This window comes from Macaca thibetana, chromosome 7 (assembly GCF_024542745.1).
Source record: "Macaca thibetana thibetana isolate TM-01 chromosome 7, ASM2454274v1, whole genome shotgun sequence".
Lineage (NCBI taxonomy): Eukaryota > Metazoa > Chordata > Mammalia > Primates > Cercopithecidae > Macaca > Macaca thibetana.
The window spans coordinates 14,376,218-14,402,244 of NC_065584.1; the positions used below are offsets into that span (position 1 = coordinate 14,376,218).

At 45.1% G+C, this 26,027-nt stretch overlaps 2 protein-coding genes and 1 pseudogene across 4 annotated transcripts in view; 2 read left to right on the plus strand and 1 right to left on the minus strand.

Annotated features, from left to right (window-relative positions):
- LGMN (legumain) overlaps window positions 1–26,027 on the plus strand; it is a 1,022,235-nt gene that overhangs the window by 496,640 nt on the left and 499,568 nt on the right. The window lies entirely within an intron of this gene.
- UBR7 (ubiquitin protein ligase E3 component n-recognin 7) overlaps window positions 3,405–26,027 on the minus strand; it is a 367,041-nt gene continuing 344,418 nt past the window's right edge. The window contains exons 3-12 of one of the 3 annotated variants that reach the window (XM_050799132.1): window positions 25,097–25,230; window positions 24,673–24,733; window positions 23,242–23,337; window positions 20,414–20,467; window positions 20,111–20,216; window positions 16,378–16,586; window positions 15,750–15,899; window positions 14,668–14,830; window positions 12,018–12,079; window positions 3,405–5,647 (exon numbers count right to left, since the gene is read on the minus strand). In XM_050799132.1, the coding sequence (XP_050655089.1) occupies window positions 5,555–5,647; window positions 12,018–12,079; window positions 14,668–14,830; window positions 15,750–15,899; window positions 16,378–16,586; window positions 20,111–20,216; window positions 20,414–20,467; window positions 23,242–23,337; window positions 24,673–24,733; window positions 25,097–25,230 (1,128 nt within the window). In that variant the 3' untranslated portion in view covers window positions 3,405–5,554. The remainder of the gene's footprint in view (window positions 5,648–12,017; window positions 12,080–14,667; window positions 14,831–15,749; window positions 15,900–16,377; window positions 16,587–20,110; window positions 20,217–20,413; window positions 20,468–23,241; window positions 23,338–24,672; window positions 24,734–25,096; window positions 25,231–26,027) is intronic. The other 2 variants (XM_050799134.1, XM_050799133.1) reach the window with 2 other exon arrangements.
- LOC126959694 (60S ribosomal protein L18a-like) lies at window positions 10,077–10,923 on the plus strand (annotated as a pseudogene).

Genomic DNA, 26,027 nt, shown 5'->3' on the forward strand with positions numbered 1-26,027 from the left:
GACCGTCTCCAGCTACCTGTCCATGGCACAGCTCTCCCCTGTCCCCAGAACGTCTCTACCTTTGAAATCCTAACCTCACTGCCCGCTCTCAGGCCGGATCGCCTCCTGTCCAGAGCCTCTCCCTGGACCTCCTCTGAAACTCTGGCCTCCTTGCTCCCCTGCCAGGATGGTCCAGCTTCCATAGGTGGCAGCCGTCTCAACGTGCCCAGCTGCAACCCATCCTCCCCGCCCAACTCAACCCATAAACAGGGTGTCCATCTCCAGCTTTGGGAGACTGAAGACAGCCATGCCCCAGTGGTACCTGTGGTCCCCAGCCTCCCGTGGCTCACTGTGCCTGGGTCCTGCGGGTCAGCCTTAACCTGTTCTTCTCGGGGCCACTTTCCACCCCTCTTCTCTCACCTGAGCCGCCCTCCAGCGCACTCCTCCCCCCCCACCTCTTCCCTCCTCTTACCTGAGCCATCCTCCAGCTCACTCCTCCCCTCCCACCTCCCAGGGAAATGGAGGCTGCCAATGGAACTCCCTTGATTTTGAGGCCTCATTCCAACACCCTCACCTGCATCCCCCTGCCACCAGGTCTGGTGGTCCTTCTGTCCCATCCTATCCCATCTTCTAACAGCTCCAATGTCACCTGTGGTCCACTCTCAGCAATGGCTCCACCTTAAGAATGTGCGTTGGCCCAAGTGTCTCTGAACTTCAACAAGCAACTCCCTGGACTGGCCTTCTGCAGCCGCACCCTCTCCTTGTCCCCTCACAGTGGTGCCAACTGTGCACACTCCCTGCCCTCTGCAATCTGGCCTCCACCCGCCACTTGTGGAAATTGCTCTAGCCAAGGTCACCCGCTGGTGACCTTCATCATTAAACGCAGTGGATGCTGTTGGGGCCCCTGGCCCCCCCCTCATTTCCCTTCTATCCAGGAGCACTCCTGCCCCCCATCCCCTCACTCGCCTCTGGCCTGCCTGATGCCAAGGCTCTGTCCTGCCTTGGTCCCTCCCCTCCCTCTCTCCTTCTTGGGAACCAAGTGCCCAACCAGGACATTAGCTCTGGAGTGTCCTCAACCAACGTCAGGGGCTTAGCATGAAGAATGCTGCTTGCTGTGTAGAGGGTGCCTGCCCTCGGACCAGCCTACCTCCTGGAGTGTAGGACCAAGGAGGGGCCCAAGCAACCACAGACAAGGCCACGTTACCCCAAATCAGCCTTACCAGGAATAAAATGGGGGTGGGGATCTGTCTTATTTCTAAGTAGGCTTAGAACTTAAAATCTCAATGGACCCAGACCCTTTTGCTCTTGACTTTGCTGCAGAGGCACCCCAACTTCTGTAACGTGGGTTCTTGGCCTCCCCAACCCCCGGGCTGCCCTTCTCAACCTGCACCTCAGCTTCGGCCTTCATTTCAGCGCTGGTGTCCCTGGCATCTGCCCGAGGCCCCCTTTCCTTCTCACTTTTCCTTATCTCCCTGGGGAAGAGCCCATTCATTTCCATGGTGCCAATGAGTGTGGCTGCTGATCACTCCCAAAGCTCATCCCCAGCCTTGGCCCCTGGACCTCAGATCTATTTACACAGCACCCCTCTCAGATGCCCAGCAGGCAGCTCCAAGCCACTCAGCACCTGTCTTCTGCCCCAGCCTAGCCTGTGCTGCAACAAAACCATTTGTTGCTCCCCACGTCTTTCCTATGCAAAAACCTCCTCCTGGGGAGAAGCAGACGCCAGTGCCATGCAGCCTGTAGAACCGTGAGGCAAGATAAACCTCTCTTCTTATAAATCACTCAGTCTCTGGTATATTTATTTATTTATTTATGAGATAAGACCTTACTCTGTCACCCAGGCTGGAGTGCAGTGCAGTGGCACAATCACAGCTCATTACAACCTCAACCTCTCAGGCCCAAGTGATCCTCCCACCTCAGCCTCACAAGTAGCTGGGACTGCAGGTGTCCGCCACTACGCCCAGCCAATTTTTGTACTTCTTGTAGACACAGGGTTTCGCCATGTTGCCCAGATTGGTCTTGAACTCCTGGACTCAAGCAATTCTCCCACCTCGGCCTCCGAAAGTGCTGGGATTACAGCTCTGAGTCACTGTGCCTATCCCAGCCTCAGGTATTTCTTTATGGCAATGCAAAAGAGGATGAACGCAGTGACCCAAATGGGATGTGGCCTTACTGGCTCCCGGGAGGTCGGCCAGGTTGGCTTCCTGTACTTCCCATGTTCCCCAGGTAGCAATGACCTTCAGTAGGGGCTGGACTAGGCCACTTCCTGGTCCTGTAACCATGCAGACTGATCTTTCAATTTTCTTCTGCTCCACTAATGTCCTTCAAGGGAGGTGGGAGAATGGCAGTCTCCGGGGCATTGATGATTATAGAGTCGTCTCTTTTTAGCTGTGTAAGCAACTCCAGGACTGCAGAGAACACTTTACCCACTTAAGTTGAACTCACCACGGGTGATGACCATAAGTCCACATCCAAGGTAGCAGGAGTTTGGGGGAGGCCAAAGATGGGTCACTCTACTGGCTTTTTGGGTTGTTTTTATGTTTACTTAGAAATAATGGCTACTGTGCAGGGTGGACCTCACATTTTTCTCAGGCTGTCAGCTCCAGCCCTCTCTCCCTCTGCACAGAGCAGTACCTGAACACTGTGACTGGTCACACCCAGCCCATTGCTTTGTTCTGCTGTTCATCTAGACCCCAATTATTAGACCCCAGGGGGTATAGTGAAGTCGGGTGGATGAAGGAGCTCTGCTCAGGGGACCTTGGATCAGGCTGCATTTTATAGAATAGCAGAATAGTGAACTACCCAATGTCGTGAACCAGTCCCTCTGCTTTGAGGGCAGGACCCCAGGGCGGGAAGAGCTGTTAGAATATACCATTACATTTCTTTTGAGGAGACGAGGTCTCGCTCTGTTGCCCAGGCTGTAGTGCAGTGAGTGGCTATTCACAGATGCAACCACGGCACTCTATAGCCTCCAACTCCTGGGCTTCAAGCAATCCTCCTGCATCAGCCTCCCAAGTAGCTGGGACTACAGGCATGAACCTCCATGCCCGGCTCTATGCATTTTTTTTCTTTTGAGACGGAGTCTCACTCTGTTGCCCAGGCTGGAGTGCAGTGGCGCAATCTCGGCTCACTGCAAGCTCCGCCTCCCGGGTTCACACCATTCTCCTGCCTCAGCCTCCCAAGTAGCGGGGACTACAGGCGCCGCCACCGCGCCCGGCTAATTTTTTGTATTTTTATTAGAGACGGGGTTTTACTGTGTTAGCCAGGATGGTCTCGATCTCCTAACCTCGTGATCCGCCTGCCTCGGCCTCCCAAAGTGCTGGGATTACAGGCCTGAGCCACCGCGCCCGGCCTCATTTTCTTATAACCTGCAGAGGGAGGCTGTGTAGACTTAAATACGACTAAAAACAATCTGAAAAGCAATGATTTTGTATTGGTTTTATTTAAATCTTACAGAAACCTGATTAGAACAACTTCTACAAAAATGCACATACAATGCCAGAACTCCTTAAAAGCAACTAATATCGTATTTGTGTTTTGCATAAAACATGCATTAATATGTTGGCCAAAATCAGTCTCTACAAGAAGAGACAGTCCAATACAGTCGATAAGAAAACTAGTTGTGAACAACAGGTAAAAAAAAGAAGTTTCCAGTTAATGTGAAAGAAGGAATAGTACCTTTCATAAAACAAGCCCTTCAGCGTTGGGTTAACTGATTGGTACTATTATGCTGCATGTAATGTAACACATCACCTCCAAGACTTGGTCCTGATCGGTCATAGGAAGTAAGGGACTTTCTGGTAGTTACATCAGATATTTGAGAAGATTAAAAGCTTTCTGGACATGATGGTATACTAGTAGTGGAACCTTGCAAAAAGGGTTCGAAACATTCTCAGACTTGGAAGAGCTCCCAAGCTTGATAAACAGCCTCAAAGACACCCTGAGCCTTTGAACGGAGCCCTCTGCACAAGGCCAGCTCAGGGCTCACCAGCATGTCCTACGGCCACAAGAGCTTCCAGCTCCACTTACCACCCTTCGTGAGGATCTGTAATTAAGAGACTGAGTGCTGAAGAACATGGTTGTGCCATTTCTTTGAGGCTTTGACTTTTTATAAGGCCTAGTTCATCTCGTCCAGGGATTGGGCACTCAAATGAATACATGGATGCTGGACACATAAGGAGTATTAATATATATGATGGCCCCACAGCCTGAAATGCTTTTATTAACATACATCAAGATGTGTCTCCGACTGTCAGGAAAGACCTTGTTCCTCCAGAGGGAGAGAAGCTGAGGGCTCTGTGTGTATCACAAGGCCTTTACTCCACAGACTGAGGGGCGTTAAAGAGGTCTCGTATCAACTGAAAGGACTTCCCCTCAAATGTGGGGCTCTGTACAACCTTCCATGAGGATCTTCAAAAACAAGATCTCATGTCGCTAGGGAAGCGGCGGCGGACGTTAACATTATATACACAAAACTCTGCATTCATGCGGCCTCGGGCCTTGTTTGGAATCTCTTCCACAGTCTGTCTCTTCCAAAACAGGGCTCCCTGCCCTGCTTACTACAAGTAAGCTAACTCAGGAGCTGTTTTCTGTAGCACAGATTCGAGGGGGAAAATAATAATTTATTGGGGTTCTAATAACATTTTCATAATAGAATATCAAAATAGGTCCATTTTTGATATATGCTTATGAATATCCCTGATAATATCAAGAAATCCAGAGGACTTCGTAAACCACCAAGATTTCACAGGGGTGAGACCCGGTCTGTTTTCTAGGCAGCAGAAAAGGGACTAGTATACTGGCAAATGTTCTCCAGGAAGCCCTGTGAGCGCTACAGTACTGAAATTCTAATTCTAGTGCCAGTAGAATCGTGAACAAAAATTTCACTTGAACTGTATTAGTGAAATTCATAACAAAGGTTTGCTTCCTCAGCCCTATCACCTGCTAATCTCTCTGCTGTGACAGACATCCAGACCAGAAACCATCAGTCCCGGCTACTCTGGAGGTTGGGCCTAGAGAAAACAAGCCCCAAGATCCTTTCTAAGCTATGGCCAAACCTCAGAAAACAGGGATGTGAAAGAAGGAGCAGACCAGGCTTGAGGAAGCTTTGACCCAAGGCACCACGATCATAGGGGCAAGGGGACCTGCAGGGGTTCTAGGTGGCGGGAAGAGAGCCTTCCGTGACGCCTGCGGAGGAGGTTCTGGGAGGCAACAGCTCTGTGGCAAAACACACACCTCTGGGAGTGAAATAACAGATCATTAAACAAGACACCAATTTGCTTTCTCAAAACCAAATCAAACTTTAAAAAACTAGGCAAATAACCCTGGGTGCACTGGAGTAGGAGTACACTGGAGAAGTCTGTGGAATGAGCTGCACTAGCTGAGTCACAGAGGACACTGGCTGTGACGTCAGCATCCACACTGTGGCTACTGCAGCTAAAGAGAATGAAGGGAGCGCGAGGCCTCTCCAAACAGAGGAGGATGGAAAGGGGGCCGAATGTGAACCACACCTCTTTTATTCCAAGAATGGGAAGTGCATTTTCATTGGCCTGAATGAGAAGCTTCATACTCCACTCTAGCTGCAGTAATACTGCATCCCGTCCACTCTTCTTCTCTTTTTTGACTGAAACTCTTCAAAGAACTGCTGAATGTCCTCTCTCTTAACAACCTGTTGATGAAAAGCAAAGATTATGAAAGAGAACTAAGTAACAGAATCGCAATTATGAGGCCATAGCATTCACAAACAAGTCAAATGATACTGCTAAGAATTACGTTCATGTGCAGTTAATGATACCATCTCCATTTTCTGTTTTTTTTTGAGATGGAGTCTTGCTCTGTCACCCAGGCTGGAGTGCAGTGGCATGATCTCAGCTCATGCAACCTCCACCTCCTGGGTTCAAACCATTCTGTTGCCTCAGCCTCCCCAGTAGCTGGGATTACAGGCACGTACCACCATGCCCAGCTAGTTTTTGTATTTTTAGTAAAGACAAGGTTTCACCATGTTGTCCAGCCTGGTCTCGAACTCCTGACCTTATGACCCACCCACTTCGGCCTCCCAAAGTGCTGGGATTACAGGCTTGAGCCACCGCGCCCAGCCACCATCTCCATTTTCTAGGAGGGATGCTCAGGCACACAGGGCTGACCTGCTCAGAGCCACACAGCTGGGCACAACAGCAGAATGGTTCCAAGCTGGGTGACCCCTACTGCAGTATCCCTTTACAAAATGAGACAACAGCAGCACCTATCTAGCAGGGTCAACTGAAGGCTGGATGAGCGACAACACCCACAAAACACTGCCTGGCACGTGGCAAGTTCTCAAGATGAGCTGAAATTGGCAGAGCCAGCACACAAACTGAGAACCCCAAAGTCCTCCTCAGACCACTGCCCATACCCTCTTACCACAGCTGTGTTTCTGAATGTCCTCCAGCTCTGCAAAAGCACCCACAAAAAACAAAATGTACTATACTGGGAGATTGTGCTTTCTTTACCAGCAACAGAGGTGTTAAGAAAAAGGAACTAAAAAGCTTTTCCCTCTGGCCAGGCACAGTGGCTCATGCCTGTAATCCCAGCATTTTGGGAGGCTGAGGCGGGTGGAACATGAGGTCAGGAGATCAAGACCATCCTGGCTAACACGGTGAAACCCCGTCTCTACTAAAAAAATACAAAAAATTAGCCGGGCGCGGTGGCGGGCGCCTGCAGTCCCAGCTACTCGGGAGGCTGAGGCAGGAGAATGGCATGAACCCAGGAGGCGGAGCTGGCAGTGAGCCCAGATCATGCCACTGCACTCCAGCCTGGGCGACAGAGCAAGACTCTGTCTCAAAAAAAAAACTTTTCCCTCTTTGTCATCAATGAAAAAAACAAACTTAAGAGTCTAAAATTAAAGATATTTGCTATATACATAGAAAAATAATTGGGAAAAAACTCATACTATAGAAGCAGCACTTTGAATAAATCCACCTTATGCAATAAAAATGGAAATTTATCTATTTTATTGGAAAAAGGATTTAGTGTCCCATACAAAGGTGTTTATGATATTAGCAAAATAAAATATTACAAATAACAAAATAAGACAAAGGGAAAATACAAATAAAGAAGCAAACTGGTCTAGGTGCAGTGGTTCACGCCTGTAATCCCAGCACTTTGGGAGGGCGAGGTGAGCGGATTGCTGGGGCCAGGAGTTCAAGAACCAGCCTGGACAACATGGCGAAACCCTGTCTCTACTGAAAACACAAAAATTAGCCAGGCATGGTGACGGGGGCCTGTAATCCCTGCTACTCAGGAGGCTGAGACAGGAGAATTGCTTGTACCCGGGAGGCGGAGGCCGCAGTGAGCCGAGATCGTGCCACTACACTCCAGCCTGGGCGACAGAGTGAGACTCCATCTCAAAATAAACAAAACAAAACAAAACAAAAAGCCAACTGGACAACCTGGCAGTCCCTGCCCACCCCAACAGCGAGTCTGTGCCAATGGATCCATCGAAAGCTGTCTAATGCCATCACAGAAACAGGTTTGTTTATTTATTTTTTGAGACAGGGTCTCCCTCTGCAACCCAGACTGGAGTGGAGTGGCGCAATCACAGTTCACTGCAGCCTCGACCTCGTTGACTCAAGCAAACCTCCCACCTCAGCCTCCCAAGGAGCTGGGACTATAGGGTGCACACCACACCTGGCTAATTGTTTGTTGTTGTTGTTGTTTGTTTATTTGTTTTTGAGATGGAGTCTCGCTCTGTTGCCCAGGCTGGAGTGCAGGAGTACAGTGGCACAATCTCGGCTCACTGCAAGCTCTGCCTCCCGGGTTCATGCCACTCTCCTGCCTCAGCCTCCCGAGTAGATGGGACTACAGGTGCCCGCCACCACACCTGGCTAATTTTTTTTTGTATTTTTAGTACAGACGAGGTTTCACCATGTTAGCCAGGATGGTCTCGATCTCCTGACCTCGTGATCCGCCCGCCTCAGCCTCCCAAAGTGCTGGGATTATAGGCGTGAGCCACCGCGGCCAGTCCACGCCTGGTTAATTTTTAAATTTTGTGTAGATACGAGGTCTCACTATATTACCCACAACTGGTCTCAAACTTCTGAGCTCAAGTGATCCTCCCACCACTCCCTCCCAGAATGCTGGGATTATAGGTATGAGCCATGACACTCAGCATGTTTGTTTTTTAATAAGGTAACACATGCTTATTGTTCAGAAAGAAGGACAGTGAGACAAGAAGAGTGAAGGAAAGAGAAAGAAAAAGAGAGCACGTGAATGCATTTCAGCAAAATGAGAAAGAGATAAAGAGAAAGAAAGAAAGAGGGTATAAGGTGAAAACTTCCCTCTCATTCCCTAGTAAGTGCTGCTAACATACTCAAAATATCAATGCTAACTTGGAATAATTTTCTCAGACCAGTAGCTGATACACCAGTTTCACAAGCACCAACAGTAATACTGCTGCTCAACCAGTGAGGAATCTGAACCCCTAACAGGATGCAGAGGCTGAACACAGCCTGAAGTGACCGCAGCTCAAAATTCTAATGTACTTGGCTAAATGGCATGGGAATTTACACTTAACAAAATGCTAATAAATAGGATACTTGCAAGGTGCAAAACGAAGGATCTGTCCCTACCTTGGATTACAAACGTTAACCACAGAAAGCCCGTAAGCGAAAGGAAATAGTATCTCTAGCAAGGATACTGTAGGAGGAGACCTAGCAACACACAAATGAGACTGTGCAGCTTTTGGTTTCTGGATATCCTCCAACGGCCACAGCTAACATGCAGAGGAGAAATGCTAGTGAATGAATACTTGGGTTCAATAAAAAATCAGTTTTTAAATTTATTTCAGAAAATTTGTAGTTCTTAGGTTTATTAATTATTATTGCTTTTTAGAGACGGGGTCTCGTGCTGTCACCCAGGCTGGAGTACGGAGGTATGATTATAGCTCATTGGAGCCTCAAATTCCTGGGCTCAAGCGATCCTCCGATCTCAGCCTCCCAAGTAGCTGGGACCACAGGCACACATCACCATGCCTGGCTAAATTTTTTTTTTTTTTTTTGTAGAGGCGGGGTCTCATCATCTTGCCCAGGCTAGTCTTGAACTCCTGGGCTCAAGCAATCCTCCCACCTTAGCCTCCCAAGTGCTGGGATTACAGGCATGAGACACTGCACCCAGTCTAAGTGGTTTTTTTTGTGTTTTTTTGTTGTTTTTATTTTGTTAGATACAAACATTAAATAAAAGGCAGTCTATCATCTAAAACAGCTAGAACTTATTAACATTATCCCTATGGACAAATACAACCAAAGCAGATAAGCTTTATGGCAACCTGAGGTTTTTTTCTTTTTCTGTGAAGATCTGGTTAGTAATGTCATGGAACAAACAACAAAAATACCACATTTTTGTGACCTTTTAAATTATCTGGTCAGATAAAACATTCTCTCCTAAAGAGTGGCTCTGGTGATAACAAGGACCCGGATGTTTAAGATACCTGTGAAGACTTTGAGTAAAAGTCTCCAATGTGCATGAAAAAAGAGAACATGCCTACCTTTTTCTTTTATGTAATTTTAAGTATATGTGTGTGATAAAATAAAGAAAAGAGGGCATGCCTGCACACTATTTGAAACACCTCGAATGTCCACACACACAGAGGTTACCACACTGAGGCAGAATGCCCCATTACACCCATGAACATTCTTAGTTCTAGCACCAAAGAAGCTTGAGTCTGTATTAACCAGAGGATAGTCTCTGCAACAGAAACAAGAATAACTACATTAAGTTTTAAGAACTGTAGGGAAAGACGGGTGCAGTGGCTCACGCCTGTAATCCCAGCACTTTGGGAGGCTGAGGTGGGTGGATCACGAGGTCAGGAAATCGAGACCATCCTGGCTAAAAACCCCATCTCTACTAAAAATACAAAAAACTAGCCGGGCGAGGTGGCGGTCGCCTGTAGTCCCAGCTACTTGGGAGGCTGAGGTAGGAGAATGGTGTGAACCTGGGAGGCGGAGGTTGCAGTGAGCCGAGATCACGCCACTGCACTCCAGCCTGGGTGACAGAGCAAGACTCCGTCTCAAAAAGAAAAAAGAAAAAAAGAACTGTAAGGAAGTAGGAACTATTCCCAGTGATAGTGAAGAACAGTCTCTAAAACCTGAGAAAACCATTTAGGAGAAGGCTCTTTTAACTTTACAATTCATTTTGCAGAAAGGCAGCCGGCAGCACTGTGACCCTGTCCAGAAACTCAGGCAGTTAAATGTTCTTCCCACATTTATGACAAAGAAAGAAACCACCTAGCCTTTGGCGGGTGGTGGCGAGCGCGGAGAGGACGCCATGAAGGCCTCGGACACACTACCAGTACAAGGTGGTGGGTCGCTGCCTGCCCACCCCCAAATGCCACACACCGCCCCTCTACCGCATGCGAATCTTTGCGCCTAATCATGTCGTCGCCAAGTCCCGCTCTGGTACTTCGTATCTCAGTTAAAGAAGATGAAGAAGTCTTCAGGGGAGATTGTCTACTGTGGGCAGGTGTTTGAGAAGTCCCCACTGCGGGTCAAGAACTTCGGCATCTGGCTGCGCTGTAACTCCCGGGGCGGCACCCACAACATGTACCAGGAATACCAGGACCTGACCACTGCGGGCGCTGTTACCCAGTGCTACCGAGACATGGGCGCCCGGCCCACTCCATCCAGATCATGAAGGTGGAGGCGATCACAGCCAGCAAGTGCTGCCGGCCGTCAAGCAGTTCCACGACTCCAAGATCAAGTTTCCGCTGCCCCACCGGGTCCCGCACCAGACCCGTCAGTACAAGCCACGCTTCACCACCAAGAGGCCCAACACCTTCTTCTAGGTACAGGGCCTTCGCCCGGGTGTGCCCCAAATAAACTCAGGAATGCCCCCACCCCCCACAAAAAAAGAAAAGAAAAAAAGAAAAAAACGACCTAAAGTAGGTAGACAGAGACGGTATCTTCTAAGAAAGCAGGGCTCAAGACAGCCTCCCGAGTAGCTGGAACTACAGGTACAAGCCACCATGCCCAGTTCTTTTTTCTTTTTTTTGAGATGGAGTCTTGCTCTGACACCCAGGCTGGAGTGCAATATCACAATCTTGACTTACTGCAACCTCCACCTCCCAGGTTCAAGCGATTCTCCTGCCTCTCAGCCTCCGGAGTAGCCGGGATTACAGGCACCCGCCCTCATACCCAGCTAATTTGTGTATTTTTGTAGAGACTAGGTTTCACCATGTTGGCCAGGCTGCTGTTGAAACTCCTGACCTCAGGTGATCTGCCCACCTCAGCCTCCTGAAGTGCTGGGATTAAGGAGTGAGCCACCACACCTGGCCACCATGCCCAGTTTCTATTCTAAACTATGGAACTTAGAATTCCAGAAAATGGGTCTGGTGTTAATTTTTCCTGCCCATTTTCCCCTCCCCCTCCCAAAGATCCATGCCTCAAGGTCAGGACCAGCAGAATCGGTACTGCGGATTCCTTCCAATGATCTTCTGCCAAGCTACAAGTACTCTCTGAGAGGCCGCGTCCTCTCATCATGCCTCCCGGCCCAGCTGGGGTTGGTGAGGACTCCCAGTGTAACTCTGGTGTTTTACTACCTCTTACTCATTTCCCTTAGCCTGCCAATTTGCTCAAAATAGTCCCTGAATTCAACTCTCAAGTACCCACTTAAGTCACAGTCATTTTTTCTTTTTTTTTTGAGATGGGGTCTTGCTCTGTCACCCAGGCTGGAGTGCAGTGGCGCGATCTCGGCTCACTACAACCTCCACCTCATGGGTTCAAGCGAGTCTCCTGCCTCAGCCTCCCGAGTACCTGGTACTACAGTTGCCTGTCAGCACGCCTGGCTAATTTTTGTATTTTTAGTAGAGATGGGGGTTCACCATATTGGCCAGACTGGTCTTGAACTCCTGACCTTGTGATCCGCCCACCTCAGCCTCCCAAAGTGCTGGGATTACGGGTGTGAGCTGCCGCGCCCCACCAGTCACAGTCATTTTTAATCATCAAAGGAAATAAACACTTCATTCAAAACTTACAGGGCTATGATTAGAATTCTTTAACTCAACATACCGTGCCTTCATCAGCAAATCTCTTGAGATAGTCTTTAAGTTCAGTCTTCAAATCATTGTATTCTAAATCAAAACCACAAAAGTATTTACATTTAGATAAACCATTTGCTTTCCAAAACAAAATATTCTTTGCCATTGACACCTGACTGTTAATAATGTAGTTTAAATAAAAATTTTCTTAAGTGAAAGCTGCATAGAAACTCGTTCCCAAATTATCTGCACTTCCTCCATGTTGATATCTGAGACTCTTTTTCATTAAAAAATAAAAAGCGGCCAGGCGCGGTGGCTCACGCCTGTAATCCCAGAACTTTGGGAGGCCGAGGCGGGTGGATCACGAGGTCAGGAGATCGAGACCATCCTGGCTAACACGGTGAAACCTCGTCTCTAATAAAAATACAAAAAATTAGCCAAACGCAGTGGTGGGCGCCTGTAGTCCCAGCTACTCAAGAGGCTGAAGCAGAAGAATGGCGTGAACCCGGGAGGCAGAGTTTACAGTGAGCCGAGATCACGCCACTGCACTCCAGCCTGGGTGATAGAGTGAGACTCTGTCTCAAAAAAAATAAATAAATAAAATAAAAATAAAATAAAAAGCAAAAATTTTTAAAAAGCACAAGTGGCCGGGCGTGGTGGCTCACGCCTGTAATCCCAGCACTTTGGGAGGCCGAGATGGGCGGATCACAAGGTCAGGAGATCGAGACCACGGTGAAACCCCGTCTCTACTAAAAAAAATGCAAAAAATTAGCCGGGCGCGGTGGCGGGCGCCTGTAGTCCCAGCTACTCAGGAGGCTGAGGCAGGAGAATGGCGTGAACCCAGGAGGCGGAGCTTGCAGTGAGCTGAGATCGCGCCACTGCACTCCAGCCTGGGCGACAGAACGAGACTCCGTCTCAAAAAAAAAAAAAAAAAAAAAAAAGCACAACAAGCAGAGATATTCTAATCCCATAAAGATTAAGAATTTTTAAAAGGGCTTCCTCTTTCTCTGGAATTCTGGTAGCTGAAATAACCATGGACTTGTTGAATATTTATTTTATTTTATTTTATTTTATTTTTTATTTTATTTTATTTTATGAGACGGAGTCTCACTCTGTCACCCAGGCTGGAATGCAGTGGCACGATCTCGGCTCACTGCAGTCTCTGCCTCCCAGGTTGACGTGATTCTCATGTCTCTGCCTCCCGAGTAGCTGGGACTACAGGCACGCACCACCATGCCTGCCTACTTTTTTGTGTTTTTAGTAGAGACGGGGTTTCACCATGTCAGCCAGGCTGGTCTCGAACTCCTGACCTCAGGTGTTCCACCTGCCTTGGCCTCCCAAAGTGCTGGGGTTACAGGCATGAGCCATCGCGCCCAGCCCACACAAACTGACTCAGTTTACATTATGTACAAGGTACCTTGAGGGCTACAAAAATCTTTTAGGTGCAGCCTCTATCCTTGAAAGTGTTTACTCTAATAAAGGCAAAAAGAAATTAACAGTTATAAAAGACAAGGTGCAGTGGCTTGAACCTGTAATCCTAGCATTTTGGGAGGCCGAGGCAGGCAGATCACCTCAGCTCGGGAGTTCAACACCAGCCTGGGTGACATGGTGAAACCCTGACTCTACTAAAAATACAAAAATTAGTGGGGACCGGGCATGGTGGCTCACGCCTGTAATCCCAGCACTTTGGGAGGCCAAAGCGGGTAGATCACCTGAGGTCAGGAGGTTGAAACCAGCTTGGCCAACATGATGAAACCTCGTCTCTACTAAAAATACAAAGTAAATTAGCCAGGCATGGTGGCGGGCGCCTGTAATCCCAGCTACTTGGGAGGCTGAGGCAGGAGAATCACTTGAACCCGGAAGGCAGAGGTTGCAGTGAGTCGAGATCGTGCCACTGCACTCCAGCCTGGGTGACACAGTGAGACTCCATCTCAAAAAAAAAAATTAGTGGGGCACAGTGGCATGCGTCTGTAGTCACAGCTACTTCAGAGACTGAGGCAGGAGAATCACTTGAGCCCGGGCGGCAGAGGTTGCAGTGAGCCGAGAATGCACCATTGCACTCTAGCCTGGGCAACAGAGCAAGACCCTGTCTCAAAATAAATAAATAAATAATAAAAGACAGAAATGATTGATGTCATAAAAGACACATAAAAGTGGTGGCATCCAGGTGGAAATGGCTGGGATAGAAATCACTAAGTTTGGCATGCTGCCCCTGGGTAGTGGTGGGGGGATGTAAAAGCCTTCAATCAAGGGTTTGGGGGTATTTTCTCCTCTAGTGGTTTCCTGTGAACCACTGAAGCAACCTCAAGAACTGTCAAAATGGTGACATGCCTTGCTCAAAAAGATGACACATAATGTCCAAAAAATTGTTTCAATGGATGGAAAAATTTTATTCATCCATCTACCTTTTATCAGAATAGTGTATGTTGTGGTTTCTCAAGCATGTAATTATTCCAGCGTGTAACTCTGCTACAATGGTAACAGCAGCTGAATACCCACCAATATGAAAATCAAGCAATGATCTACAATTCACAATTTTAATTCTTTGAATTAAATTAAAAATATAGGTGTTTATTGCCCCCTTTATAGTTTTTTACATAGTGAAAGAAACTATGAATTTTCACACACACACACACACACACACACACACACACACACACACACACACACACAGTATTTACCACAAATGAGTTCCACTTGCTGGACTCTATTCATGCTGCTAAGGGTATCCATTAGGGGATCGCTCCTGTCAGTGGCCTGGGCAATCTTGCCTTTGTTTTCATAAGCCAGAACTGTGTCGTATTCATCTGTCAGGAACAAGACATCCAGATCTCCATACATTTTCTTTAGAAAAAAAAAACAAAAACAGTTTCCCCATTAGAATTGTTTATCATTCTCAGAAAGTCAGTGTCATCAGAATCACTAAAAATGTTATTTTTTAAATATTAAGACCTAGAAAAACTGGAACCTCTTAACACAGAATTGCTAGAAGGATTTATTCTTTTTGCCCAAATTTCTGTCAGCATTCTCCCAATTTCCCAGATGTCATAGAGTCTATGAGATCTTTATTTAAAAATCACTGATTTACTGTAACTTTCTTTTTTTTCTTTTTCTTTTTTTTTTTTTTTTGTGAGACGGAGTTTCACTCTTCTTGCCCAGGCTGGAGTGCAATGGCACGATTCCAGCTCCTTGCAACCTCTACCTTTCGGGTTCAAGCGATTCTCCTGCCTTGGCCTCCCAAGGAGCTGGGATTACAAGCATGTGCCACCATGCCCAGCCAATTTTGTATTTTTAGTACAGACAGGATTTCACTATGTTGGTCAGACTGGTCTCAAACTCCTGACCTCAGGTGATCCACCCAACTTGGCCTCCCAAAGTGCTGGGATTACATGTGTGAGCCATCGCACCTGGCCAATTTACTGTAACTTTCAACCAGTGTTTCCAAGCAACTTTTTGATATAACAAAGAACTGCTATTTGCCTAAAGATAAGTAAACTAAAATTAAAATAAGTAAATTTAAAATACTGCATAATTATCCATTTCTTCCACAAACATTCCAACTGTAAGTACTATGTCATAAATTTGCTTAATGTAAAAATTTTGAGGGTCTCCTAAACATTAATTCCATAAATATACTGTTCAGGTGCTCTTTTTATTTTCCTTTCTTCCTCTGGTACAAAAACTGAATGTTTTTCCCAGGTGTCCTTATTTTGGGGCACAGTACACAAAACATGCTAACACTGAAATTAATCAGATACTTCACCATACAGTCCTGGCAGGTACACAACTTGCTCCGCCAGTTCAGGGGCCAATAGGTGGCAGTGTCCTTCTTTATAAACTGCTTAGCCTTAAGCTCCTGAAGTCTGCAGCCAGATTTTGATTCTGCGTTGAGGCTTTCATTCTTAAACACTGTCTGAAATAAAATTAAGTTTTGAAGCATGTTTTTTAAACTACCATAGTTTTCATAGTTTAGATTTTGTAAAGAGATTTCTTTAGGCAAAGGATAAAATTGAAATCCAAAGCCATAAGTTTACAGAATTAATTCCGCTTCAGTTTTCTTTCTTTTTTGTTGAGACGGAATCTTGTTCTGTCGCCCAGGCTACAGTGCAGTGACATGATCTCGGATCACTGTAACCTCCGCCTCCTGGGTTCAAGCAATTCTCCTGCCTCAGCCTCCTGAGTAGCTGGGATTACAGGCAAGTGCCACCATGCCCGGCTAGTTTTTGTAATTTTAGTAGAGATGAGGTTTAACCATGTTGCCAAGGCTGGTCTCAAACCCGTGACCTCAGGTGATCTGCCTGCCTTGGCCTCCCAAAGTGCTGGGATTATGGGCACGAGCCACTGCACCTGGCCCAGTCTTATTTCTTGATGGCTTGTACTTCACATATTACCTGGAGATCAGATTCAGAACTAGAGCTAGCACATGGTTCACTGTTCTGCTCTGCTTTAACCTCCTGGACATCATCCTTTCCCTGTTCTGGAACATCCTCTTTGAGGGTACTATCTTGATGCTCTCCATTTTCAGCTTTAATAACTTCCTGATCACCTATTCCATCAATGTTCCGCACCAATCCATCATCCTCAGTGGATATTTTGGTTACTGTGGGTTCAAAGAAAAAAAAAGAAAAACACATACACACATATCCACTGACCTAACAGACAATAAAATCCCAACAGACAATGCAATCACTTATTCTATTATTATTATTATTATTTTTTTTTTTTTTTTTTTTTGAGACGGAGTCTCGCTCTGTCGCCCAGGTTGGAGTGCAGTGGCCGGATCTCAGCTCACTGCAAGCTCCGCCTCCCGGGTTTACGCCATTCTCCTGCCTCAGCCTCCCAAGTAGCTGGGACTACAGGCGCCTGCCACCTCGCCCGGCTAGTTTTTTGTATTTTTTAGTAGAGACGGGGTTTCACCGCATTAGCCAGGATGGTCTCGATCTCCTGACCTCGTGATCCGCCCGTCTCGGCCTCCCAAAGTCCTGGGATTACAGGCTTGAGCCACCGCGCCCGGCCTGTTATTTTTTTTTTTTACAGACAGATTCTCACTCTGTCACCCATGCTAGAGTGCAGTGGCATGGTCTTGACTCACTGCAACCTCTGTCTCCCAGGTTCAAGCAATTCTCATGCCTCAGACACCCGAGTAGCTGGGACTACAGGTGCGTGCCACTATGACTGGCTAATTTTTTGTATTTTTAGTAGAGACACGGTTTCGCCATGTTGGCCAGGCTGGTCTCGAACCCCTGATGTCAAGTGATCTGCCTGCCTCAACCTCGCAAAGTGCTGCGATTACAGGTGTGAGCCACCACGTCAGGCATACAATAGCTTTTGCTTTTTTTTTTTTTTTTTTTTTTTAGATGGAGTTTTGCTCTTGTTGCCCAGGCTGGAGTGCAATGACGCAATCTTGGCTCACTGCAACCTCCACCTCCTGGGTTCAGGCAATTCTCCTGCCTCAGCCCCCTGAGTAGCTGGGATTACAAGCATGCACCACCATGCCTGGCTATTTTTTATTTTTAGTAGAGACGGGGTTTCTCCATGTTGGTCAGGCTGGTCTCAAACTCCTGACCTCAGGTGATCCGCCCGCCTCGGCCTCCCTAAGTGCTGGGATTACAGGCATGAGCCACCACATCTGACCTATAATCGCTTTTTCTGGTTTTAAAATATTTCAGAATCTGGAAAAAGAGATTAGTCCACCATAGTCTCCGAAATACTGAGAAAGAAAATACTAATGCTTCTTTAGGTTATGTCTGTCTAACCCAAAGAATTCAAATAATTGAACAGTTTATTTGAAAATATCAATCACTGCTTAAGCACTTTACACATAAAGGAGAAAATAATGTACTGTACTTGTTAGAGACAGAATAATACAAGAAGTAGGAGGAAGAGATTGAACTGTAAACACAGACAGAAGGGTACTTTTTTAAAAACAGCTTTTCTTTATGGGAGGAAGAAATAAAAAAATGATGGGTGTAGCAGCACATATACTCTGAGACAGAGAAGAGAAACGATAGGGGAGCTCACATTGGATGCCAGCATTTCAATGTAATAGGAGATGAAGCCATCTGCTGACGGGAGAGGAAATGAAGGGAGAGGCAGGAGATCAATTTAAAAAACCCAATTAAGCCGGGCACAGTGGCTCACACCTGTAATCCCAGCACTTTGGGAGGCCAAGACAGGTGGATCACCTGAGGTCAGGAGTTCAAGACCAGCCTGGCCAACATGGTGAAACCCCTTCTCTACTAAAAACAGAAGAATTAGCTACGCATGCTGGCGCATGCCTGTAATCCCAGCTACTTGGGAGGCTGAGGCAGGAGAATTGCCTGAACCCAGGAGGCATAGGTTACGGTGAGCCGAGATTGTGCTACTGCACTCCAGCCTGGGCAACAGAGCAAGACTCCGACTTAAAAAAAAAACCCAACGAGTAAGAACTATACATAGATAGGTTCAGTATTTGTGGACAGTGAGAGAGATCACTGGAAAGGGTATGAACAGAAAGGGAGCAGCACTTAAGAACTCTGAGGCAAACTGGCCAGGCGTGGTGGCTCACGCCTATAATCCCAGCACTTTGGGAGACCGAGATGGGTGGATCACTTGACATCAGGAGTTTGAGACTAGCCTGGCCAACACAGTAAAGCCTTGACTCCACTAAAAATACAAAAATTTGCCAGGTGTGGTGGCATGTGCCTGTAGTCCTAGCTACTCTGGAAGCCACATCACAAGAATCGCTTGAACCCAGGGGGTGAGGTTGCAGTGAGCCGAGATAGCACCCCTGCACTCCAGCGTGGATAACACAGCCAGACGTTGTCTCAAAAAAAAAAAAAAAAAAAAAAAAGACAGAAAAACATGAGACTGGAGGTACAGCTATGCTGCTCATGGTTTGTACAGTGAACTGGTCTCTAAAGATGAGAAGGGCAAGAAATTATGAAGCCAAAGCAGCAGATACTACGAGTTTAACTGCCACCTTAAAAATATATTAAGAAACACATAAAGCATTACCAGTAAGACATTTAATGCCTCAGGACCATTCATTAATTAGTTGTTTTAATTTCTTAGTGTATAGTAAAAGCACCAGATAGGCTGGGCATGGTGGCTCATGCCTGTAATCCCAGCACTCTGGGAAGCCAAGATGAGTGGATCACTTGAGCTCAGGGGTTCAAGACCAGCCTGGGCAACATGGCGAAACACTGTCTCCACAGAAAATACAAAATTAGCAGGGCGTGGTAGCGTGTGCCTGCAGTCCACTTTTATAAGGGCACTAATCCCATTCATGAGGGCTCGGACTTATGAAACAGGCCCAAGCGAGCTTGTTTGCCCCTTTTAATAGGTACGGACACATAAAAGGCTCCATCTGTGAGGAATGGGCACTCAACCAAACCACTGACTCTGCAGGCACCTCAATTTTGGACTTCCCAGCCTCCAGAACTGTGAGAAATATCCGTCTATTGTTTATAAATTACCCAGCCTAAAGTATTTTGTTCTAGCACCCCAGATAGACTAAGACACCACCCCCTCGCCAACCGATACCATGTGTTATAATTAACAACTTATTTCAGTTCTATGTATCTTTCAAAATCCATTTGAAAACTGCCTCCTCCATTTTCTCTAACTCTGGTCTCATCAATATTCTGCATCATATCATTTAAGTATAAATTTGTTTTTGGTAGTGTCCCAACCAATCTATGCACCTTGCGGAGAAAGAACACATACTATTTTTTGGTTTTTTTGTTTTTGAGATGGAGTCTCGTTCTGTTGCCCAGGCTGGAGTGCAGTGGCATGATCTCAGCTCACTGCAACCTCTGCCTCCTGGGTTCGAGCGATTCTCCTGCCTCAGCCTCCTGAGTAGCTGGGATTACAGGCACGTGCCATGATGCCCGGTTAATTTTTGCATTTTTAATAGAGACGGGGTTTCGCCATGTTGGCCAGGCTGGTCTCAAACTCCTGACCTCAGGTAATGCACCTGTCTTGGCCTCCCAAAGTCCTGGGATTAGTGAGCCATCGTGCCTGGCCAGAACATATACTATTTTATAACCACAGAGTTAAAAATAGTTGCTAAAAATTCTGAATCGAACACACAAATTTCACAAGCACAAGTTTATGGCACAGCAACTTCACAAAGATACCTACCTGCCAATTGCGCAGCATAAGCCCACAAAAAGGAACAACGTTTCATGCAGGCCTGGCATACCATCTCTTGAAAATCCCCACTCTCGGGGGGAATGGCACCAAGATGCTGTGAATACAGAACACCAAAAATTTTCTTGTGATTGCCACACTGTCCAAAATGCCCATTATTTTACAAATAAATACTGTAATAATACACTGATCATATCACTAGAATTTATTTTTAGAAGAGTAATTATAATGTAAAATATAACCTTTATCTCTTTGTGATGACAATGGTTTCAAAAGGTAGAACATTTTCCTTACCCTTCCATGGAACCAATCTTCACAGACCACACACTGGATCATCTCATCTGGAATCTAGCAGAGAAAAGCAGTTTGTTAAGGAGTACACTGAATTCGGGAACATGGAAGTAACCTGGCACGCAGTAGAATAAGATACTAATATTCGTTCCACATGAACTGGTGTTCCAAAGGCTTACATTGAGATAAGCCCTCTACAAACAATCTCAAAGCTCTTTCACATCAGTTACTTAATATCTGATTCTCACAAAACGGTGTAGACAAGGAGGGCATTCCCATTTTATACAAAACTCAGGCCCAGGCAAGTAATGTGAATGGACCGATGCAGACAGTGACAACTGGGACTTTTTACCACACCATCCTTTAATACAATACTCAGTTGTATTACTGTATAGGATGGTCACTCCAGCCTTCTTTATGATATTGAAAAATTAGACAATGCTTTTCTGCTGCAGAAAAACCATCCTGCCAAGTACACTGAAAAGTAAATGTCAGGAAAACCCTCTTGATAGATAACTCCTCTAATTTGAATAAATTAAATAATTAAATGCTGGCCCTAGGAAAATAATATACCAAAGAACATAGACTATTTGGGAGATGACTTTCTTTTATTCCCAGGCTCTCATAACTGTTAATTAACATCCCAATGTTGTTCTGTCCTTTTCCTATTGTAGGCTTCTTAAAGGGAAAAAAAAAGCACATATTGTGGAACAGAAGGAGCTGTAACACTTTACTACATGCCTTAAAATATCCAGTTTTGGCCGGGCACGGTGGCTCACGCCTGTAATCCCAGCACTTTGGGAGGCCAAGGTGGGCGGATCGCCTGAGGTCAGGAGGTTGAGACCAGCCTGGCCAACGTGGTGAAACCCTGTCTCTACTAAAAATACAAAAATCAGCCAGGCATGGTGGCAGGTGCCCGTAATCCCAGCTACTCAGGAGGCTGAGGCAGGAGAATCGCTTGAACCCAGGAGGCAGAGGATGCAGTGAGCCGAGATCACGCTACTGTACTCCAGCCTGGGTGACAGAGCGAGACTCCATCTTAAAAAAAAGAAAGAAAAAAAAATTTCAGTTTTAAGATTTTATTTTTGCTAACTCAGAGAACTTCAATCTGTCCCTGTACATAATTTGGTTTAATAATTATAGTTCGAACGCAATTAGAAAACAAGGAAGAAGGCAGAAGGCTAATATCTCTAAAGACAAAAAGTACTCTTTCAAATCAGTAAATACCCAAACAAAACCCAAACCAATCAAAACATGGGCTGAGGATATGAAAGGACAATTCAGAGGGAAGGTTATTACGGATGTCCAACGAACTCATGAAAAGATGCATAATCTCACTTATCATCAGGGAAAGAAAAAAAATTTAAGATACTATTCTTCATTTATCAAAATGGCAAAATTTCCAAGAACTGGTAATATTCAGGGTTGACAAAAGTGTTGGGGAAAAAACATTATCATATACTGTTGCTGGTTCAACTTTTTTGGCAGATATGATCACAATTTTATTATTTATTATGATTATTATTTTTTGAGACAGAGTCTCGCTCCGTCACCCAGGCTGAAGTGCAGTGCCGCAATCCCGGCTCACTGCAACCTCTGCCCCATGGGTTCAAGTGATTCTTGTGTTTCAGCCTCCCGAGTAGCCAGGACTACAGGCATGAGCCACAGTGCCCGGCCAATCACAATTTTAAACACCACAAATACACTTTGATCTGTCAATTCTACTGATCCATTCTACATAAATACTTGGAGTATACTCAGTTGTATTACTGTATAAGGATGTTCACTCTAGCTTTCTTTATAATATTGAAAAATTAGATAATGCCATTCTGCTGTAGAAGAATAATTCGGTTGACTAACTTATGGCATATGAAGTTATAGGATACTCTGCAGCAGTTAGAATGGGGTAAGTGTGTTTGCTGACATGAAAGAATGTCTATGATATACTGGTGAGAAAAACCAGCTGCAGAAGTGAGTGTACAGAATTTTCACTTCGGTTAATGGAAAGGAAATTACACATTGAAACACACATTCACTCAAAACACTTTAATGTGCACAGAAAAAGACCTAAAAATACACACACCAAAAGTGTTAACAGTGGTTAGGCTTGGGAGGTAAGAGGTGCAGGAGTGAGGAAGAACTCGTTTTGAATTTTGCATATATTTCTCATTGACATTTTTAAGAGGATGCTGTTTGTATACCCCATTTCTTTCCGTAGAGAGACAGAAGAAATTGAAGGTCATTTCTTAGAAAGTGTGAGGGGGCAGGGGGAGGCAGTCAGGGAAGGAGAGGAAGGGAAGAAGCTCTGGCTTTGGGAAAGTCCTCTCCAATATTTCATTCTTTTTTTTTTTTTTTTTTTCTTTTTTTTTTGAGACGGAGTCTCGCTCTGTCGCCCAGGCTGGAGTGCAGTGGCCAGATCTCAGCTCACTGCAAGCTCCGACTCCCGGGTTTACACCATTCTCCTGCCTCAGCCTCCCGAGTAGCTGGGACTACAGGCGCCCGCCACCTTGCCCGGCTAGTTTTTGTATTTTTTTAGTAGAGACGGGGTTTCACTGTGTTAGCCAGGATGGTCTCGATCTCTTGACCTCGTGATCCGCCCGTCTCAGCCTCCCAAAGTGCAATATTTCATTCTTATGATGTAAAAATGGAAAGAACGGTTGAGATGTGTACCAATTATAGATCCGACCCAGATTCATAAGAAAAGATAAATCTAGAACCCTTTCACCATCCCGCACTGCCTCCCGAAGAGCCAGAGGCTCAGATATGACAAGCAGTTGAGGAATCAAGGCTAGAGGGGACACACTCCCAGGTTTAACTTCCAATTCTCTTACCTCGTCTTCAGGATCAGGATAAGGTCTCTTGCAAATGCAGTACAATCCAAAAAAGTTGTCATTGTACTTATTGCCAGAATTTACCTTTGCTTTGTCCTGAAATATAATATTGATTTCAATAATAATATGGTCTAATTTTAACTATAATTTCACACATTATAAAATTAATACATTCAATACATTTCCACATTATTTCCCCCAAGAGGCTGATCTTTAACTTTCAAAGTAGGAAAAAAAAACCTCACTACTACTAAAGGGATACTTTTTTCAGGATACAGGGAAAAAATAAAATTTTGTTTTTGTTTTTGTTTTTTTTGGTGGTAATTAGGAGAAATTAAATACACCTATTCAGTAAAGTGGAGATAAAAGTTAATCATAAATATTAATTATCAATCTATGTGAACTGACATTGGCCTGGAATTTCAAGGTACTTCTTTTTCCTTTTTGATAGAGATGGGGTCTCACTACGATGCCCAGGCTGGTCTGGGTTCAAGCCATTCTCCCACGTAGGCCTCCCAAAGTGTTGGGATTACACGTGTGAGTCACCACGCCCGGCCTTATTTATTGGTTTTTCTTTTTCTTTTCTTTTTTTTTTTTTTTTTGAGATGGAGTCTCGCTCTGTCTCCCAGGCTGGAGTGCGGTGGCACAATCTCGGGTAACAGAAACCTCCGCCTCCTGGGTTCAAGCGATTCTCATGCTTCAGCCTCCCGAGTAGCTAGGATTACAGGCACACACCACCATGCCCAGATAATTTTTTGTATTTTTAGTGGCGGGGGCATTTCACCATGATGGCCAAGCTGGTTTCGAACTCCTAACCTCAAGTGATCTGCCCACCTCGGCCTCCCAAAATGCTAGGATTACAGGTGTGAGCCACTGTGCCAGTCTATTTATTGTTTTCGTTTTGAGATGGAGTCTTGCTCTGTTGCCAGGCTGGAGTGCAGTGGTGCAATCTCAGCTCACTGCAACCTCTACCTCCTGGGTTCAAGCAATTCTCCTGCCTCAGCCTCCCAAGTAGCTGACCGAGTAGGTGACTGGGTGCCACCATGCCCAGCTAATTTTTGTATTTTTAGTAGAGACAGGGTTTCACCGTGTTGGCCAGGATGGTCTCGATCTCCTGACCCTGTTTATTGTTTTTAAGTCATATCCTTTGCTTTAAAAGCCTCAGAGAATAAGTACAACCAATATAATTAAACCTGAATTACTTTCAAGTACATCTCTTCCCCAAACCTTTCATATTAATTACCATCTATCTTGTAGGCTCTCAACAGTTTATATAGTTTTTCCAACAAAGTAAAAAATGAAATGGCCATCTGCAAAGAATAAGCATAAGAACTTCTTTTTTGGAAAATACAGGTATTTGTTTTTTACCCCCTCTGGCAAATATTAACCCCAGCTGCTCTAACTGCATTTATAGTTACAGTGTTTACTTACAGGAAGTAATTTGCATTCCAAAGTTTTAAACTTGCTGTTTCCACAATCACAACGAAAATTTCTGAAAAAAGGAGGAAATAACAATTTTATTTTTCTTTTTACAAAATCCAATTTAAAATTTCTTCAAGCATTCAAGCACATAAGACTTCACAATTCTGGAAATTAATATGTACAGAAGCAAATATTTATATCACATACACACAAACACACACAAGTAAAATGATGGTAGAGAAAGATGAGTAGTTTGGGTTTGTACCATATTATGTTTTTAAAGGCTCTGGAAACTCCAATTATATAAAATAATTACATGAAATTTCACTACTGTACAACAGCTTTGCATGAAAAAACATGATAAGGAAAAAGTGTAGATGGGAAAGAATCTACACTTCAAAAGCATTTAGTAACAATCTCTGACTATGTTTACCTTTTTGTGTATAGCTCAAATAGTTTGTGACTTCCATGACATTCATAACTGCAAGCTAAACAAATTCCTGCTGGTTCTTCTCCCTCTGGGGTGCAGGTACTACAGGCATATAGTGCTTGCCTCTTTACTGAGCCCTAAAAGCCCCCAAAATGGAAAAGAGAATTAATGTAATAGCATGGCTTACCTAATACCCACACTAGGAACTGAAAAATAATTAAAATCAGATTATCTGTGGTCAAGATCTTTCTGTAAAAACCATTAAGACTAAAAAGTTTACACAGCAGAGCATCAACCAAAACACAGTTGTGTTGCATGTTTCATTTTTATACTAGTGCTTTTCATGCAAGCACTTTTTTCTTTCTTCCTAATTTATTTATTTTTTGCAGAGACGAGGTCTTGCTATGTTGCCCAGGCTTGTCTCAAACTCCTGGGCTCAAGCAGTTCTCTGCCTTGGCCTTCCAAAGTTCTGGGATTACAAGCATTAGCCATGACACAAGTCAGCACTCCTTTCTTAAAGTGATAGGATGTCTGAATTTGTCAGTCGGCTGTGAATAAATGAATCTGTTTAATCATTTTAACAGGTGAAAACACAGGAGCATATGTATAGGTTTATGTAAGTAATATCACACTTTCATCCTGGAAAATGTTTGTAAATCCACCAAAGAAAGAATCAACACATGCAAAGAATCTCTTTGATTTTTAGGAGATGCATGCTGAAGTATTTAGAGGTATAGTGTCATCATATCTGCAACTTATTTTTAAATAGTTCAAAATTTTAAAACAACAAATTTTAAGTAGAAAAGGAGATAAATGTGACAAAATGTTAAAAAGTGAATATGTAGGCTGGGTGCAGTGCTCACGCCTGTAATCCCAGCCCTTTGGGAGGCCAAGGTGGGCAGATCACCTCAGGTCAGGAGTTCAAGACCAGCCT